Source organism: Lissotriton vulgaris, chromosome 3_1 (genome assembly GCF_964263255.1).
Source record: "Lissotriton vulgaris chromosome 3_1, aLisVul1.2, whole genome shotgun sequence".
Classification (NCBI taxonomy): domain Eukaryota; kingdom Metazoa; phylum Chordata; class Amphibia; order Caudata; family Salamandridae; genus Lissotriton; species Lissotriton vulgaris.
In genome coordinates this window covers 468708572-468728938 of record NC_141689.1, presented here as the reverse complement: position 1 = coordinate 468728938, position 20367 = coordinate 468708572, and the positions used below count along the sequence as shown (strand labels likewise).

Below are 20367 nucleotides of genomic sequence, written 5' to 3'. Positions count from 1 at the left end.
CAAGGGACAAGGCATTGGGAGGGCCAGGGAAAAGTAGGCACTCCGGTTGTACCGCAGACTGCACCAGCATGTGCAGCTCCTCCTCCACCCAGCGCTCCGCCACTGACGTCACCTGGGCTTCCGGTCACCTTCAGCGTATCTTCGGGCTTCAGCTGTTCCCCTTTAGTTGGCTACTCAAATCCTTCCAAATTTGATTTTTTTTTTAAACTGTAGAATGGACTAATACAATATGACCCCTACTCACTGTTGGTTATAAAGACACCGCCGACATTATTATAGGTATATGTTTATTGACTTCTAATTACGGAAAAACGCATCGTGATATTTAGCCATTTTCAAATAGATGCCACTCATGAATGTGAGCAATCGAGGTAAAAAAAATACAAAGCTGCTTCACCTACAGTAATTCGCGTTCAATGGCTTTGCACGTATTGATTGCAATTTTTGTCGTCGTGAATTATGTTATCCGGTAAGATTATTTCAGAGCTCAGATGTACGAAAAATAATCTTTAAATAAGAACATTAGGAGAAAATATACCAAAATAAGTGATCAAGCTAAACCAAGCAGTTCTGAATTCACAACGCTAGATTTATTTTTCACTTTAAGTAGGTGATGTGCGCCACCTACTGTAGGCTTTAATATCTTACTGGTCTCACTGATCTAGCTGTGAATATTTGCCACAGTGTGATTTGCAAAGTTAATAGCTATTTCCCGCTTAAAACCTCCTCATTCCAGTGCATGTTAAAGAGGAAAGAACATCTCCCCAATTTTCTTTGGTAAAAATCCCTCCTAGCTCCTGACAATTCCAAATATTGGCATGTTTGTTTGTTCGGCACTCTGCTCTAGTTTTGAGTGTCATGACTCCGGCTATAATGGCGATGGTTAATTTCGTGGCTTTGTCACCTTTTGGTCCCTTTGCAGCGCTTGGGTGTATAGACGCCTGGCACGGGGTTCCGCTGCCTCTGTTTTCAGGCAACGCCAACGAGGCTAGGGTAACCAACCACCCCACTTCAGTTCATTAGGATAGATTCTTTCTACAGTCTTGTTTCACCCCCAAATCCCTAACTGTAGGTGCATTAGTCGAATCGGGTTAATGAAAGGAAAACAAGACCACAACTCCGTGAATGCACTAGGCCGTCAAACAAAACTACAGGACGGCAAAGGGTATCCTTAATGACCCGAAGGTCCATAATACATATATGACAAAGCACGATATGTCGTATCAGGGTTCCTTGATGAAGCTGGAGGGTGGAGAAAGAGGCTGTCCCCTCCCTAAAGGGCTTTTGCTCTGAATAGGAGCTAAAAGTGCATAGGAAAGGGGTTGCCCAAAGATCTCTCCTGAGGGATGACAGCCTGTCCAGATTCAGGCTTTTGGGTGTTTTTACTTTTCTTCTGGTCTTAAAATTTGGACTGGACGGCTAGTGTTGCTCCGTATGAGCTTCTTGCAACAGACAAATTGAGAAACACAGATCTCAGTTTTTGTACTGCTCATGATCAGTTCGCTTCCTTCATCAACTAGTGAGGGACTTAGTCATTGATTTTGCCACACTGCAGGTCACACACTCGACCCTATCTTCACTTCAAGCAAACATGTCTCCTTCAGTCACACCACAACTCTACACTGGACGGACCACAGCTGCGTTCACTTCACCTACAATCAGACCACAATCCACAACCACCCTCAACCCACCATGCGAAGAAACTGCAACAAAATCACCATTGACCAGATCTCCTCATCGCTTCTTCTAAACCCCCCCGCCCACTCCTCAAACCCCGACCAAGCAGCCATTAACCTCACCCAATGGATATCCAACAGTGCCGACATCCTAGCACCACTGAAAAAACGTCAATGCAAACCAGGCAACAAAAACGCCTCCTGGTTCAACAATGATCTTAAGAAATCGAAGAAACACTGTCGCTCCCTCGAGAAGACCTGGACAAAAGACCCAAACACCAACACCAAGGACGCCTTCAAAAACGCCACCCGCATACACCACCAACTAATCCGGTCTGCCAAGAAAGCCGCATTCAAAGACCGTCTAGATAACAACGCCCACAACAGCAAGAAATTATTCAACATCGTCAAAGAATTTACCAACCCATCAGCCAACTCCAACGACATCACCCCCTCCTAAGCCCTCTGCGACTCCCTAGCTTCCTTCTTCCACAACAAAATCGCAGACATCCACAACAGCTTCGACAACTGACCCGAAGACCAACCCACCCAACCTTCTGCAGGACCTTCACCCCCCCTGAACATCCTTAATGACTGGAACCCAATCTCCACTGAGGACACCATCCGACTGATGAACTCCATCCACTCAGGATCCCCAACCGACCCATGCCCCCACCACATCTTCAACAAAGCAGACTCCATCATAGCACCACACCTCCGAGATGTCATTAACTGCTCCCTCAACTCCGCCACCTTCCCGGAAAGCTGGAAACACGCAGAATTCAGCGCCCTTCTGAAAAAACCCACAGCTGACCCCACCGAACTCAAAAACTACCGCCCCATCTCGCCTCTTCCATTCCCGGCCAGAGTTATCGAGAAAGCTGTCAACAACCAGCTCGCCACCTTCCTCGAAACCAACAAATCCCTCGACCCCTCACAGTCCGGCTTCCGAGCCAAACACAGCACTGAGACCGCACTTATCGCAGCAACAGACGACATTCGAACTCTACTGGACAATGGAGACACAGTCGCCCTCATCCTCCTCGACCTCTCCGCTGCCTTCAACACAGTCTGTCATAGCACCCTTCTACAGCGCCTCAGAAACGTAGGAATCCAAGGAAAAGCACTGGGATGGATCACCTCGTTCCTCACCGGAAGAACCCAGAGAGTCCGCCTCCCACCATTCAAGTCAGAGGCCTCTGAAGTCATCTGCGGCGTGCCACAAGGATCGTCACTCAGCCCCACCTTCTTCAACGTATACATGAGCCCCCTTGCGGCCATCGCTCGCCAACACAATCTCAACATCATCTCCTACGCGGATGACACTCAACTGATCCTATCACTCACCAAAGACCCTAACACCGCCAAAACCAACTTACACGAAGGAATGAAAGAAGTAGCCGAGTGGATGAAGCACAGCCGTCTGAAACTGAACTCAGACAAAACAGTAGTCCTCATCTTAGGCACCTCCCCCTCCGCCTGGGATGACTCTTGGTGGCCAGAAGCCCTTTGAAAAGCACCCATCCAGACGGACCACGCACGGAACCTGGGCGTCATCCTGGACTCCTCACTCTCGATGACCAGACAAGTCAACGCCGTTTCATCATCTTGCTTCAACATTCTTCACATGCTCAAAAAAACATTTCGCTGGATCCCCACCGAAACTAGAAAAACGGTCACTCACGCACTGGTTACGAGCCGCCTGGACTACGGAAACACACTATACGCCGGTACTACTGCAAAACTCCAGAAAAAACTCCAACGCATCCAGAACGCTTCAGCCAGGCTCATACTAGACATCCCGCGTAAAGAACACATCTCTGGTCACCTGAAAAACCTCCACTGGCTCCCCGTAAATAAGAGGATCACTTTCCGCCTCCTAACCCACGCACACAAAGCACTTTACGAACTTGGACCCGAATGCCTCAACACACGATTGTCCTTCTACACCCCCTCCCGTCAGCTACGATCCTCCAACCAAGCCCTTGCCACTGTACCTCGCATCAACAAAACCACCATGGGAGGCAGATCCTTCTCCTACCTGGCAGCTAAAACCTGGAACTCACTTCCCACTCACCTTCGCCTTACTCAGAACCACCTAGCATTCAGAAAACAACTTAAAACTTGGATATTCGACAAGTAACTCCCCACCCTTCCTCTAGCGCCTTGAGACCCTATGGGTATGTAGCGCGCTATATAAATCTCCTGACTTGACTTGACTTGACTTGTTCCAAAACATAATGGTTGATTTCCAGCTGAATGTGTAGGGGTATGCCATCTACATATATGTGTGGAATTGCAACTGGTGTAGACTGATGACCTTGGCAAAGAGCAGCATATAGATTTGAAGAATTATGTCCTTGGTGCTGATTGTTTGGAGTCACCAGAGGTGACGAGTTTATTCTTACAGCTGTGAATCCAGTTCTAATCTGAGGAATTCTGTCCTCTGGAAGTTGGGATAGTCTAAAATAAAACTCGGACTAATTTTCTAGTAAACCTTTCGCCTAAATGTCCGCTATTTGTTACATTAATGATCTTACATCTGATATTTTACAGGGAAACAAACTTGTCACCTCTTAAAAAAATTCTCCCTCAATGGACAGGTCATCCTTCTCTTTCCATTAAACTTGTAACTTATTAGAAAGTGGCTCCTCCCGTGGCCGTTAACTCAAGTCAAAATCGTGTCCTCCAATATTGCTTTGGGTCATTCGTCCTCAGAAATCTGAACTTCATTGGACTCAAGAATAATGGCCATATTAGCTACAATACATTATTCTAAGCTACATTCTTTCCTTTCACAGTAGTCTGGTGGTACCCTCGATTGTGTTTTCTTTACCTGAAATTACCTAAATGTAAAAGTTGAACTTAAAGTTATGAAAGATTGCGAATAAGCCTGGACGTTGCTTATTCATGTAACACCCTAAGTAGCAAGGGTATGACCAGACGTGGGTCCTGTGTTTACTGTGCCACTGGAACCAAGCTACCCCTGACTGCCGAGTCCCAATCAGGGCAAAACCGGTCTTGAGTTGCTTCGGTTCTGTTTCAGAGAGGACGTTACCTGGCAGTTTGGGCTGGACTCTTCCTAATGGAGGAGGGCTAAGACTTATTTGTAAATGGCTGGGCCCAAACTGAGGTGGCATAGGGGTAACATAACAATCTGTTGGGATGTGGCTTGAGCAACTGCCAGTGATACTTATTGTAAGCATTCCTCTCATCACCTGTTATGTGTGAGTTATCGGTCACATGCCATTACCTGAAAGTAACAAATGTAGGGGTGAAACGTCTTCCCCATAAACACATTTGACTGCCTACATGCCGTGGAGAGCCTCTCTTTCAAATTTGGAATATTTTTTCTCACCACAGAGACAACTTTTTACTCCACTGCTCCCGTAAAACTAGGTTTCTGTGTCAAAACTGCACCTAGACCCACACCCACGCTGCCATAAACTTTAACACTCTATCAGCATTTTCCCAGAATGGAGTGAATGCAAGAGCAGACATTTTTTTGCTGGCACAGAGTGTCCTAGGTACTTAATTTCTTTATGTACACATTTACATTGTAACTTGTGTAGCACCATGCCTCTATATTTGAGGGGAGACAGGCCTTCAGCAAGGATACTATTGCATTCGTCTATAAATGAAGCAAAGATAATGATATCATCTTGGAAAGCTGAAACCACCTTCTTAATTCCTGAACAAATTATCCATTAATATTTTAAATATGAAAGTAACAGAAGCCAATACAAAAGGCATTTATGAGTAACATAATGCTCCAACAGGGTGTAATGAAGGTGGCATGGAGGTTACAACTGTCTGAAAGTTCAAGCTGGTAATATGCTGCTTTGAAATCTAAGGATCTTTTGAATCGTTGGAAAAAGGCTCTTGAATCTTAGGGTGGGGATGGTAAAGTTTGCTTGTTCAGAGGCTTTAGCTCCGCAAACAATCTTAAGTCAGCAGATTTTGTTTCCTCACCAGAACAATCGAAGACACCCAGAGTGATGGAGCAAGCTAAAGAACAAAATTTTGTTCAAACTTGCGAAGTTAATCTCCCCTAATAAAAAGTAAACAGACTAATAAGCTTGTGGTGAAATTATTAATCAACTTAGTTTTAAAGATGCATACATGAAAATACACGCGGGATTAATATGCCTTTTTGTTGCAAACGCAAAGAAAAATTAATAAACTAACCTTGTCTATTGTCTTTGTCAGTATTAAATGCGGCAGTTTGTTTTAATGGCATGTGCTTATTTTATGTGCTTATGTTATGTCTTTTGTGATAAAAGCTCTAAGAGTTCCTGATATTCGAAAAGGATATGTAAATATGATGCTGCTTTTTGTGCTAAGCTAGGTAACATAATTAACCCTGTTAATTAGCAAAGGGGGAGGGTAACAGAATGGGTCTCAATTCTTTAATTAATTGATGTCTTGTGTTTGTTTAATAATAGTTTCCGAAGTATGGCCTAAAAGATGGTGCAGAATTATGGCTGACTGAGCTCCAGACACGAAAGCTTGTCCAGAGTTATTTCCTGCACATGCGCAGCTGAGAGGAATTTTGCTGCAAACTTGTTAAGAAACAGAGAGCAACTTCTTTGTCGTGTTGTACGTGTTCACGGAGGCCAGCCAAGGACAATACCTTTCAATACCCCAAAGGGTCCAACTTTCGTTGTCTAGAATAGAGCCGGATCAAATATTAGCTGTTTCATATTGTCCGCTTCAGTGCAGAGACCATGAAATGAATGGGTAAAGGTTAGTGCACACCTGGGCGTGGTGCGTGAAGAGGTGTGCACTTTTGCTGTGCATGGGAGGATATATTGACAAATGTTGTAGCCACCGCTCGCCTAGTGGACATTCATTCAAAAATGTGCGCCTTGCGAAAAATAAAAACAAGCATTTGCAATGCAATAGGGCTCGCATTAGTAAAGTTTGAGGGATTAGTTTTGTAAATGACAAATTTATTATTTATGGTTTTGTTTTGAAATTTTGGAAATTAATAACTTTGTCATTTACAATGCTAATAGTGTTAACTTGTGGAAATGTGACACCTATAGTATTTGTAATCCGTTGCTTGTGCTACACAAGGGCCGATATAACAGCAAGTTTAAACATATGCAACAGAAGCAATGAGTGTGAGTTACCACGGACAGCAGGACGACGGCGAGGGTGACAGGAACTACAGACAGCAAGAGGAGGGCAGGCCTGCGGCCGTGAATAAGTGACGGCGGGGGGCGGGGCAGCGAAGCCTTTGATGTGCCAAATGCTGCTGGGGAACCGAGTTGGAGCCTCAGCGTGGGCTCAGCATCCTGTGATTCTGATCAAATCACTTTATCTCCCTGCACCTACCACACAATGAAAGTGTCCTTGTTTAACATAACTGGTGCTCATGTGAAGCGCTCCAATACCGGCTCATTCCACTTTCCTCACTGCATGCTCTAATCGTTAGTTAAGGCCCCTAATTAAGCGTTAACACTCAATAGTCGTAAATGATGAGCCTCCAGCAGAAAGCAACAACGCTTAATCAATGCATTTAATGTAATGTTGGGAGCGTGACAGCCATCAAGGTGATCCCACTGTGGTGTACAACAATTGGGACACGCCCTCAGCAGAAGCTCTCCTGGCACAAAGTCCAACTGAGGAGAGGGACGGAGCAAAAAAGAGGGCGAGAACACTGCCACAGTCATAATCTAGCAGTATTACTGACCATTGAGTCAGTCAATAGTTTCATTTCCATCACTGGCCTACTGTGCATTTTCGACTTATAAATCGAGAGAAGGGCAATAATCTTTAATGACGGGCTCCACGGTGAATAATGCTTCAGTGTTTACCATTTACATCCTGCAAACTTTAAGCTAAGCGGTTTCCTAATGCTTAATATCAGGTTTTCTAATTTCCCAAATGATTAGTCTGCATAGCACTAATCTCAGAATGAGGAAACTGTGACCCTTGACCCCCAGTGTACACACTGCCTTTGCTCAGCCCAGTCAGTGAGTGTGGAACGCCGCTGCTGAGACAGACCTGTGCCAGGAAAGACACTCTGCAGCTGGGCGCCCGTCCTAAAGACATACGAACGGCTGTAGAGTGCCCACGAGCGCCACAGGAAGTAAAGCGAGCGGGACTATTTTTCACGCTGAGAACGTCTAGTTTTATGGTTATGCAAGTCTGACCACGTAGATGAATGTGTTTATACAACTCGAATACCTTTTTATTCAGGTCTCTTGTTTGCGAGATCTGAGCATTGAAACCCTTCATAAATGTTCTATTAAAACTCAGTGGGTTGAGCGCTTGTTGCCTACACATTGCACTGCTGAATATCTAGGTGAGCCTTTCATCCTAAAACATCCATGAAATGAGCACAGGTTCAAATGGGCGACAACAAACGGCTACAGAAATGTTCTTTTGAGCGCGCCGTGGTAAAAGCCTGATGTAAAGAACAGGTTGTATTATTAGAAGGAGTGTCATTCTCTTCGCTATGGCGGGCGGTGCTGCTAGCGGTTTCCTGCTGGTACTTTGTTTAACTGGAGTCAAAGCAGAGAAAAAGCACATTTCTCAACCTATTATATCTCTGGCAGCGGAGACTTGAGGCTTTCTCTTGACGTTACTTTTCTCTGACACCTTCGGGTAAAGTCCGCGCTATATAACATCGCATAAATAAAGAAAAATACGAGGGAGCGTGAACTGTGTGAATTTATATAAACAGGCATAAATAAAATGCAATACAATAAATATGCATGGGCCGGCTGGGAATTAATATAAACAGGCATAAATAAAATACAATAAAATAAACACGCATGGGCCGGCTGGGCCTGGCATGGCCTGAGGCAGAGGCTGGTGTCGGCCTCAGTTTGCCTACCTTTTGAAATGCGGGCCCCGTGTCTCTTCGAGCCAGGCCATTGATGGATGCCAGACCTTGCTTTATGGCTGCCTTCTGCTCATGTGAGTTAGTGACTGTGTGCGAAGCGCGATGAGCTTTGAGAGTGTGTGTGTGTGATTGTGGGCGCCCGCCCAAGCCAGTTTTTCCTGCACACGAACACACAGGGAGGCACGGCCTGCGGCCGTGAATAAGTGACGGCGGGGGGCGGCATAAATAAAATAAATCAAATACAATAAAATAAACACGCATGGGCCGGCTGGGCCTGGCATGGCCTGAGGCAGAGGCTGGTGTCGGCCTCAGTTTGCCTACCTTTTGAAATGCGGGCCCGTGTCTCTTCGAGCCAGGCCATTGATGGATGCCAGACCTTGCTTTATGGCTGCCTTCTTCTCATGTGAGTTAGTGACTGTGTGCGAAGCGCGATGAGCTTTGAGAGTGTGTGTGTGTGATTGTGGGCGCCCGCCCAAGCCAGTTTTTCCTGCACACGAACACACAGGGAGGCACGGCCTGCGGCCGTGAATAAGTGACGGCGGGGGGCGGCATAAATAAAATAAATCAAATACAATAAAATAAATACGCATGGGCCGGCTGGGCCTGGCATGGCCTGAGGTAGAGGCTGGTGTCGGCCTCAGTTTGCCTACCTTTTGAAATGCGGGCCCCGTGTCTCTTCGAGCCAGGCCATTGATGGATGCCAGACCTTGCTTTATGGCTGCCTTCTGTTCATGTGAGTTAGTGACTGAGTGCGAAGCGCGATGCGCTTTGAGAGTGTGTGTGTGTGATTGTGGGCGCCCGCCCAAGCCAGTTTTTCCCGCACACCAACACACAGGGAGGCACGGCCTGCGGCCGAGAATAAGTGACGGCGGGGGCGGCATAAATAAAATAAATCAAATACAATAAAATAAATACGCATGGGCCAGCTGGGCCTGGCATGGCCTGAGGCAGAGGCTGGTGTCAGCCTCAGTTTGCCTACCTTTTGAAATGCGGGCCCGTGTCTCTTCGAGACAGGCCATTGATGGATGCCAGACCTTGCTTTATGGCTGCATTCTGCTCAAGTGAGTTAGTGGCTGTGTGCGAAGCTCGATGCGCTTTGAGAGTGTGTGTGTGTGTGATTGTGGGCGCCCGCCCAAGCCAGTTTTTCCCGCACACGAACACACAGGTAGGGCACGGCCTGCGGCCGTGAATAAGTGACGGCGGGGGGCGGGGGGCGGGGGGCGGGGGGCGGGGCAGCGAAGCCTTTGATGTGCCAAGTGCCCAAGCCAGTTTTTCCCACACACGAACACACAGGGAGGCACGGCCTGCGGCAGTGAATAAGTGACGGCGGGGGGTGGGGCAGCAAAGCCTTTGATGTGCCGAATGCTGCTGGCAGGGGGAAGGATCGGGCAAGCTCGTCCACGAGCTCGTGAACTGTTGGGAATCCTCCTTGAGGACAGCCAATCAGCTGCCTGAAGAGAGCCTTTGGGGAAAGAAGCAGATCAGCGACATAAGGGCTCCCCCTGTTCTATTTCTGCGAAATAGAAAAGGGACGAGCCCTAAAAAAGGCTTTCACTCTATAAATCATGCAGAAATTACGCCATTGGCGGAGCCTCTGTATAGGAATACCAAGCATCCCGGTAATAGGATCCTGGATGTATTTGATTTGACTGAATAAATAAATTACTTTGCTATTTCTGGGCCTGGTATTAGGACTCCTTCGAATGGAAGCCGCTGTGTGTGTGTTCGCAGGTGTACCCTCATACAAAGGGCGTCCTGTGCATTGCTTATTGAAAATGTTTCCTGTGCAGAGCTTGATAAATTAGAAGGCATGTGACCTATTTATTCCGGTTTGACCCCGTTACTGCCCAGGTCCCGGGGGCTGAGTTCTGTGACCTGTTTAGTGAAGCTTGTGGCATGGCCTGCTCTGCATATAGGCATTTTGGGTTACACGTTCCTCTGGGTCTAGAGAGGGTTTAGGGAGTAAGGGGCATCTCTTGAATATTGCTACTGTGTAAAGCGTTGCATGCGCCTTTTTGCTACTTCAAGACGCTTTACAAAAATTCTACACTGCTCGGCTTACACACAACACAAAATAATAACACATGCTACAAATCTACACAAGGCTTTGCACAGAAATAAATCAAATTACCCAATTTGCGTCCACTCGCCACTCTTTAAGGACCAGAGTAGATGTTTGTGGAGTCTTCCCAACACGTGATATTAAGGGGATGCCGTGTAGGAATGAATCGTTGACTCTGAACCTAGAATCTCTGTTTCACACCTGAACAAGCGTGTGTGATCCTGCGCATACCGTGATCTGCCGTCTTCGAGGCACTCACAAACAAACCGAACCACTACATAAGGGCAAGGGGCATGAGTTCAAAGTTTTTTTTTAAATCCACACCACCTCAAATAGCCCCCTTTTATTGTAGTTTAAAGCGTTTAATGCTGTTACAACTTCATCTTTAAAATCTATTAGTTCACAAAATTGTGAGTAGGACCTGTATCCGAATGTGCATATTGATGTAAACATTTGGAGCTAGACTTGTGTGAGTGTGTGCTTTGATGCAAATTTGTGCAAATATCGTATAATGTAACTCTGACCATATGTGTGAAAGTATGTTATTTGAACAATGGCTATGTTTATATCAGGATGTATAAGGTTACATATATATATATATATATATATATATATATATATATATATATATATATATATATATATATATATATATATATATATATATCGTCACAGGGGCCCTAGTAGGCTTTGTGGGACGATAGCACCTGTCACCGTTATATACTTATAAATATTCACCGCTTATTTTGGGGCAGTAAAGCAAGATGTCTGTAACAAAAAGAGAAATGTTTATAAGAACAGTACACGTGCCACCCTCATTCCTTGGGTAAATTCTACTCTTCCTTCTTCAAAATTTCTTGTTTGTTTTCCTGTCTTTGTGATATGATGCTAACTTGCATGGGCTTTGGCCTTCGGAGATCTGCAGCAGTCTTGCTAAATGAGACATTGTGATGACAATTCTCTGTGCACAAACAAGAGGCGTGAGCACCAGGTTCAATGTCAGGACATCCTGAACCTAGAGTGGGGGGTATCGCCCTAGCTGCATAGGCTACAGCAAGCTCTCATGGGCAGATGAAGAACAAGCACTTGCAATGTAATAGTTCTCGTATTATTAAAGTTTGAGCTATTGGTGTTGCATTATTTAGCAATGCCAATAGCTCAAACTTTAATAATGCGAGACCTATTGCATTGCAAATGCTTGTTTTCTCTGGCATTTGTCTTGGCACATCACATGAACTATCTATTTTACTTTTAAGAGTGACTTATATTTTCAACAACTAAAAAGGTATAGATCTGTAATTAATGTCTTCGGCACTCAATGCAGGGATGTGGAATTCCTATAGCTCAAAACACTGGACATATTATTTGGGGTTAAGGGCAACAAGTTTTCATGAGTATTTTGTCCGTGGGACAAGTAGGCCCAACCCCCTAAAGTGCCAACCATTTGGTTGCCAGTTTACAGTACAACATCATGGATCAGGGAAAGGCATTGCCTGCAGTTAAGGAAATATTTGTGTCCATGTGTTAATTCTGTTCAAACTTGTATTTATGGTTCATTAATGCAAATGCTTTATTATTAGGGTGAGCGCTCTAAGTAAATGTTGTAAGCTCAGACCAGGAGCTGCCTTAGGCATGTGCAAGCTGTGCACCTGCACAGGGCCACCAAACCCCATGGGCCACCATGCCAATATATATCCTTAATATAATAATCCTCTGAGGATGGATACATATGTGTGTGGCGGCCCCTGGCAGGGATTTGGCGGCCTCCAGCTCTGTTCCACTTCCAAACGCCCTGACCCCGCCCCCCTCTTTACTGGCCTCGGCGCTCTGCCCCACCCGGACCCCCTCTTCCGGGGCCCCGTACCTACGCTCCCTGCCCAGGGCCACTATGAGCCTAGTGCCGGCCCTGCTCAGACTGCACTACTGACAGTGATTAGTGTATAAGAATGTGTTCACACATTTTCAATGTTTAGCAATACGAGGCTATGTATAATGCTCCCAGCATGCTCTCTGATTAGATGCAAATATTTGCAGAAGCTTGAAAGCAAGATTGATGATTCTTTGCTTTCAAAATAAAATGTTAGCAAAAACATTTAGCTAAACTACTGGAAAAAGATTAGTACCATTTCTTTGCAGCATCATTTAGTAAAATGTGTTGACCTATGCTGGTATTTCCCCAAAATATTCTTAATAGAAAATCAGTGTTGATAAGATTATGGGAAACAAAAAAATAAACAAGCATTGGTAAAGCCAGTAGGTCTGAAAATGTTGGTCAGCCTTTTGGTTTAGTCAATGCATGACTTATTTTGGAATGGTTTTTGTAAAACCTTATTGGTGTAGGAGCTGCGGGGCCCTCACCATTATAAAAAACATTGGCAAAAGCAGAAATTATTTTGGTCTCAAAAAGCACACATTGCACAGTAGTTTCTGGTACTGAACAAAACAATTGTGTGTCGATATGCTCCTTGTGAAAGAACATAATGCTGTTCACAGTGGAGCTAGCTGATAGACAGAGGGAGAGAGACAACATTGTAAACAACACAGAAGTTCATGGTTAATGCTAGACCTAATTAGTGGCCAATTATTACATAAAGTGCACCAATGTCCTTGGATTAATTGCAGATATATGACTTTTGTGAATTCACAAGACTTTACATAAGTAGGCCAAGAAATAGTACTCCTAGAAAATATTTGTGAACTGCATTTTAGCATGAGCAACTATGCAGGTGTAGATTTGTTCACGCTGAAGAGTACTAAGCTTGATTTTACTTCTATCATTTTAAGTTGTTGTTATATGTGCACAAGACACTTTGTTAGGTGACAATTATACTTTCCAAATTTGCTCTGGTATGTGCATCTACTTTTAATGAAATGATAAAAATCAGTTAAAACATACCGTTTTAAACTGACAAAACCTCTGAAATTCACAAGTTACACTTATGTGGGGTACTGTAACTCGCACCCCAGCCACGCAGTGTTGTCATTTCAGATATTCTCAATAATGTCACAATGTCATGAGTGATGTAATATGTTATGTAAACAGCAGTGCATGGCAAAGGGAAGAGTTATAGTTACTTTAACTGGTGAATTTCAGTGGCTTTGGTTGTTTAAAATCGTATTTTTTAACTGACATGTTCCCCTATGTCACTTTAACATTTGTTTTTTTCAGTAAAGTTCTATGTTTTTTTAAACGTAAAGTGAGAGTTCCATCACCATGCTGGCGCGGGGCATGGCCTCACCGTGAATGGGCTTTGGCCATGCACCGGGTGGGAGTTGGGTGCCTTACTCTCGCTGAACACAGCCTCCAGCTGTGAAAAGCCCGGGCTTGGGTGAAGAGCCACGCCCACAGCTGGGCCCTGCACTCATAGCAACCCCATATGGGTGCACATGGCTGTGATGTAACAATATAAAGGGTGTCATTTTAAGTAAGGCAGACCTACAGTCTTTGTTAAAAGGTCAGACCATTAAAATATAAAAAGGGGCCTATTGGTTTTATCAAGAAGTCAGAACATCAACATATGCAAAGCAGACCTCTTGTCTTTGTCACAATCACCAATAACCATAATCAAATGTTTCTTTTATAAAGTCGTACATAACAATGTTTAATAAAAGTGATTGTTAAAATATATTTTAATGAAAAAAATGACAAAAAAGCACTTGCAGGGCATTATTGGGCACTCCTTCCAGCTCAATTATTCCTTAGATTTTCATTTTTTTGAGGCACCCAAACTTTATATTTTTTTAATTGTAGAGGGCCACAGTGGGAGAATCAAGATCCCCGTTGGAGAATCAAGAGCCCCGCAGGATCTGCCTTTTATTTTCTCCAAAGTGGGTGACGATGTAGGACACCTACATCACCCAAAATTGGTAGGGGCCAGAGGGGGAATGCTCCTGCAGCCAGTAGGATCCCAACCAGCACCCACTGTTGTGGTTGTGCTGGAAGAAGCAATCTCTTTAACTATGTTCCTGACCAGGTGGGAGCAGCATTTTCTTCTGTTCCTGCAGAGGCAGGAGCAAGCTTGTGTGTCCTGCCCAGGAAGGTGCTGGCAGGGAATACCCACACAGGAGCAAACAGCAGTGTCCCAGATGATGGGGTCCCCAAAGCACTGCTTGGATCGTACCCTATGGGATGGGATACCTGGGGTCAATCTACAGCTCAGAGGGAGGGGAGGTTGTACCCCTCCCCCCAAAAAAGACACTGGCCTATGGGAACCCCGGGACCTCCAGTGTGTTGGGGAAAGAGGCCGCAGACTCTCTCACCATTCGTAGTGATACCGACCCTGTAAGATGGGATCCCTGGGGGCCTCCAGAGGCTCGTGGATGGGGCACGTAGCCCCCTCCCAGTTGGTAATTTAAATCGGCTTCGCAGATCCTCAGCAGATCTATGGTACTGGTTTAAAAAAAGTTTTAAAACGTTTTACCTTGTTTCCCTCTGAACAAGACCTGGGGAGAGGGTGAGATCACATCTTTTGTTCATGTGGTGGCAGCCAATCAGATCATATCTCTAAATCGGTCAGCTCTGTGGATCCTCCGTGAAGTGATATGTACATACATTTTTAACCTTAATTTCTCAAAATTAAGAATGGATTTGCACTAAATCACAAAAAGCATTCTTACTGAACCTAGATCTAATCTTCTGCCAAATTTGGCGTAATTCCCTTTTGGCTGGAGCGGCGTCTAATTTTCTTATGGAAAACTGGAGGGGGAAAAAACACATTTTGAGACACCCCCTTTTCCTCGGCCTCCACTTGACGGATCACTCAGAATCTTTCCAGGAAGGAGCTCAGGTGGATACATTTTATTTTGAAATTTTTGTAAAGATTCATCAAATGGTGCCAAAGTTATTAACAAACCAAGAAATTATTTTTCTACGGAAATATGGTCCTAAGTAGAACTAACCACTGGGTAACGTATATTCATATTTATATATAAATGCAAACATATACATATATTAGGGAGTCAGTAATAGCAACTCTGTAGTTATGATTAAGCCCCAGTTTGCACAGCAAATGAAATGTTTATGACATCACAATATTTATAACCCTAGGTAACACCTCCTAAAAGCACAACGTATTTAAGGAATGCAAACTTAAAGTAACTCACTACTAGAGAATGGTACATTCATAGCCCATTTTTCAGATTGCTAAGGATAACAGGATATGTAATCTCAAGATTATTTGGGATATATGTGAATGCGTCCCTTACATAAGGGAAGAGGTCATGACCATTACATTGGGTGTGCGAGATATGGTTTGCATAGTTGTTGTGGGATTTACGGATTGAAAAGCAAATCACGACTTCTGAAGTTTACTGGTTCAAGGTGTGATTAGTAAAGTTAACCATAGCTTTACCTTTGTTTTTCAAGTTATTATTTGGGGGTTTGATCCTCCACCACATGCAACCTAGTGGGACGGTGAAACCCCATTGTGCGCAACCTTTCGCCTAAAGGGCCAGGCCTACTGGCAAGACAGCACAACAGGCGGCTATCCCACGCTGCACTCAGCCTTCGCCCATGCATACCTCAAGTTGGCCTCATATCCTAGCCTTCAGCAAGGCCCTGAATCCAAATCAAAGCACGGAGTCAAATGCTCTGTATAACTGTAGTGCTCAATTTTCCATCCTAGGTAAAAAAGGCCGCAGCAAAAACTTTTCTGTGACACTCAGAGCGGATGTACCATGTTACTCCGCATACTATTACAACTACCTACCGTTACAACGCATACCATTACAACGCATAGCGCTTTGAGGTGCTGGATAGTGGTAAGTATAATTTACTATTCTAACTCCAGTCCCCGTGGACCCTAGGGAAGGTGTTGGATAGTAAATTATACTTATTCCCTATCCTAGAGCACCCCCCAGCGCAATGCGTTGTAATGGTATGCGTTGTAAAAGTCGCGTTGTAACGGTAGTGCGTTGTAACAAATGCGTTGTAACAGGTGTATACCCTCAGAGCGCAGCAGATTCACTAATATACAGGCAGATTTTCGAATCCACAATGGTTTATGGGAGAAAAGGTCCCTATTCCAATAGTAATTCTTTATTTTTTAATTGTATTTGCAAATCTCTGTGAGTTCACTAAACAGAGTAAAATCTACAGAGTGACGGCCCAAATATCTTGATAATTTAATTGCAAATTGCACAAAAACTATTTAACGCCTTGACACCAAACCAAGCAGGTCTACTTTTTATGTCAAGTTTGGTTTAATTTCCTTCAACTGTTTTCATTTCAGAGGCGTGCAAATAAAGAATTCTATGCCAGTTCAAATGGAAAATATCCTTTTTTAGACCCCATCCCCTTTTTATCATCACCACACTTGACAGATCTGCATGAACCCTGTCATGCAATCCAAATCAAATTAACTTAATTTGTGAAAGTTTCGCATGGATTCATCCAACAATACAAAGGTTAATAAGGAAACAAATTCAAAGGCAGTCTGTCAATAATTGGAAATGACACGGATTTCAATCTTTAAATCCAAGTAATCCCTTGAAGAGAATAATGTTTACATCATCTGATATACAAATGACTTAAACTTCTCAGAATATAGCATGCCATAATGAGATGCAGAGACAACCTCAAGTTAAGCATAATGTCTTCACCCACCTGCGACTCATTTTCTTCGCTGTCACCGGGTCTTCACTTTTGGGGGTTGGTTTAACAAAGTCAGTAGGATCTCTCTTCAACTTTTTAGCAATACGATTTTTTATCTGATCCTTCTCATCGCTGTCAATATCATCACTCTCCTTTTCATAGTTGTCCTCCTCTTCACTCTTATCTTCTTCACTTTCGTCTGTCTGCAGCAATTAGTAAATACCAAACATTTTCAGATGTTCTATTGATTTAACTAAGACAACATGCAATGTAAAATAGAACAACAATGATAGAAATCTGGTGCACTACTTTGTTTCCTTGGGTTTATATAATTCTGTTTTGGACATGAGCATCTGACTATAACCTCAGTCCTGGACTGCCGTAACCAGTAGATGTCTAGAAACGGACCCTCTGTTACTTTTGGGTAGTCTCTAAAAAGTATTTCTTATGTTTGTGTCTCTCTCTCTCTCGAGCATCTCAGTAGTCCTCCCCAGTTCCTGTGGGAGAACTCTTTAGACCATTAACAATGGATGTATGTCACTTTTAGAAGTAGCCACGGGTATGCCAAGATGCAGGTCCCTTGCTCGCTGTGCCACAGGATCCAAGCTATACCTGCCTGATGAGACAAATAAGGCTAAAACCAGTATTTGGTTGCTTGTGTTCCCCTCTGTAGAGGGTGTTGCGTGGCTGTTCGAGAAGGGCTGTTTCCATGAAGAGCAGGGTCCGTAATGATTTGCATAAGTCGGGCCTCTGTAGAGAGTTGGAATGCTACCCAAAGTGATTGTCAGTGGTTTAGGCTATTTGCAAGCATTTCTCATCATTTATGTGTATGCTAAACTATGGCAGCCTGGGTATTAAATAGAATTGTCAATTCATATATAACCCTTCTGGTCAACACTAATATTAATAGCATAACAATCAGCAGTCAACTGCAGCTCAAACAGGCTGCATAATAACTCCCTCACACTACTTAATATGTTTACACTCACACAAGACATATCTGATATGGGTCTTGTTCATCTCCCATTACTGTATTAGCTAATAATCCAACTGTAGGAGGCTGGCTTAGTATATGGTGCACACGTAATTAAGTGAAGCACCTTGCACTAATCCAGACAACACTTATGGTGATTTTAGTGGTCTTAGACAACCATAGAAAGCTCTCAAATTGGTAGCTGTGGAGAGCAGCCTTCAGGATTATTTTGAAGAAGTGTTAAGCAGCTCCTTTTACCAGTTCTAATCATTAGTGTAGGTTAAATGAAAAAGAACCGCACAGTGAATATATAAAAATATGTCTATTTATTACACAACACTCACTAACACAATGGTATATCTCCTACTCGGAAATATAGTATATCTCCTACCCGGAAATATAAACACAAATACACAATAATACTTCAACTGCAATAGGCAAGTAAGCACAAAATACATTGGTCTCCAGGGGGAGACCAAACCATTTACTAGTAAAATGGAATGTGAAATGCGATGGAAATCGGGACTCGGAACAGGAGACTCAGAGTAGCTGGGGAACAAAGGAACCAGGAACCCCATAGAGGCTGTGTGTAGAGTGGAAACACAGCTTTGTGTCCAGTATAAAGCCACGGCCGGTGGAGGGAGTTGCGGTGGGGCAGAGAGGTGGGGCGGGGAGAGGCAGGGTGGGGGGTGCTAAAATCCAGCATATGGATAATTGGAGGTAAGCAAATAATTTAATTAATAAAACAAATTTCGTAGCGTTCCATGAATCGCAAAATGCGATGCAGCGCGCGCTACGAAATTCGTTTTATTAAATTGTTTACTTACCTCCAATTATCCATATTCCAGTTTTTAGCACCCCCCACCCTACCCCTCCCCCGCCCAGCCTCTATGCCCCACCGCAACTCCCTCCACGGGCCGCGGCTGCCAGTATACGTCAACGGGGAAGTCACAGTTGCAGTTTTGAAGAGGAAGGACCTCCTAGTGGACCCTGAAGAAACCCCTTGGAAGACAGAAGGTTGTAGAGTCACCCCACCCGTGGATTACCCAGGAACCAGGATACCTTCACCAGGGAAGCTGGGTGCATAGGTGCGAAGTGACTTCAGAAACCGCCGTAGACCACAATGGAGGACTTACGGAAAGATGCAGCTGGAGAAGACTTTGCAAGAGTCCTGTGGAATCCAAGGGTGGATTCTTTAAGAGAAGGGTATGCAAGCAGAGGGGACAGTGCCTATGGCACTCGGAGGTGACCAGGAGGCACAGAAGAGCAATGTCCATTGATGACGAACGGTTCAAGTGAGTTGACGGTGATCTAGTCATCGCAGCTGTGGGGTCCAGATGACGCTGAGGAAGACCAGGAGCTGTCCACAAGCTGTCCCATAAGAAGTCGAGTACCAGGAGGGCGGTATCCAGCGGGAGCACCAACAAGCCTTGGCAGCTACAACTGGTGTGGAAAGCGAGGAAGGATCAACATTTCGACCATCAAGATCGGAGGGACTCACCACAAGCTGGGGAGTCAGAGCAGGCCTTAGAAAGCATAGGGGCCTACTGGGGCAGAAGACCCTCAAGAGGGCCGAAGGCACAGGACTCACAAGAAGACCAGAGGATGCAGTGAATATGCTGTACTTCGCAGGAAGAGATGCAGGGGCAGGAGCTTTTTGTAGCACGAAGATCTCTGGAGTGCAGCGCCAACAAGCCTTGGCAACGGCAAGTCAATACAGTGCACAGAATTTTGATCCCAGCAGGTCCGACAGGGGATACTGGCCTCAAAATAGCAGAGAGGACAGGTCAGGCATCGTGTTGCTGTGCCTTTTGAAGTCTGAGGGACGTCAGGAGCAGCATACTGGTGAAGTGTGTTGCAGTGCCTGCAGATGCAGGGGAGTGACTCATTCACTCCAAAGGAGATTATTTCTGGTGTCCTTGATGCCCACAGGTCTGAAGTTCCTGGAAGAAACACAGACAACGAAAAAGACTTGCAGAAGAGCGAGACCAGGAGCAGAAGGAGTATTCCTTGATGCAGCCTAGGTTCCAGGCAAAGTCCAAGTGTCCAGACGGTCAAAGAGTGACGTGGTTTCAGGCTTGAGATTTGTCCCACGATGAATCTGAGGACCCACCCACAGGTCAGCCTTTAAATACCCTAAGAAAGGGATTACGATGACTCAGGGGTCCCTCCCAGAGGAGGGGCTGAACAGAAGGGAGGATAGTCTCA

General features: G+C 44.7%; 1 protein-coding gene across 1 annotated transcript in view; it reads right to left on the bottom strand.

Moving 5' to 3' along the window:
• Nucleotides 1-20367, bottom strand: part of CWC27 (CWC27 spliceosome associated cyclophilin) — a 1011903-nt gene that overhangs the window by 666139 nt on the left and 325397 nt on the right. Inside the window, exon 10 of the mRNA XM_086960691.1 lies at nucleotides 17199-17389. Coding sequence (XP_086816817.1) covers nucleotides 17199-17389 — 191 coding nt within the window. The remainder of the gene's footprint in view (nucleotides 1-17198; nucleotides 17390-20367) is intronic.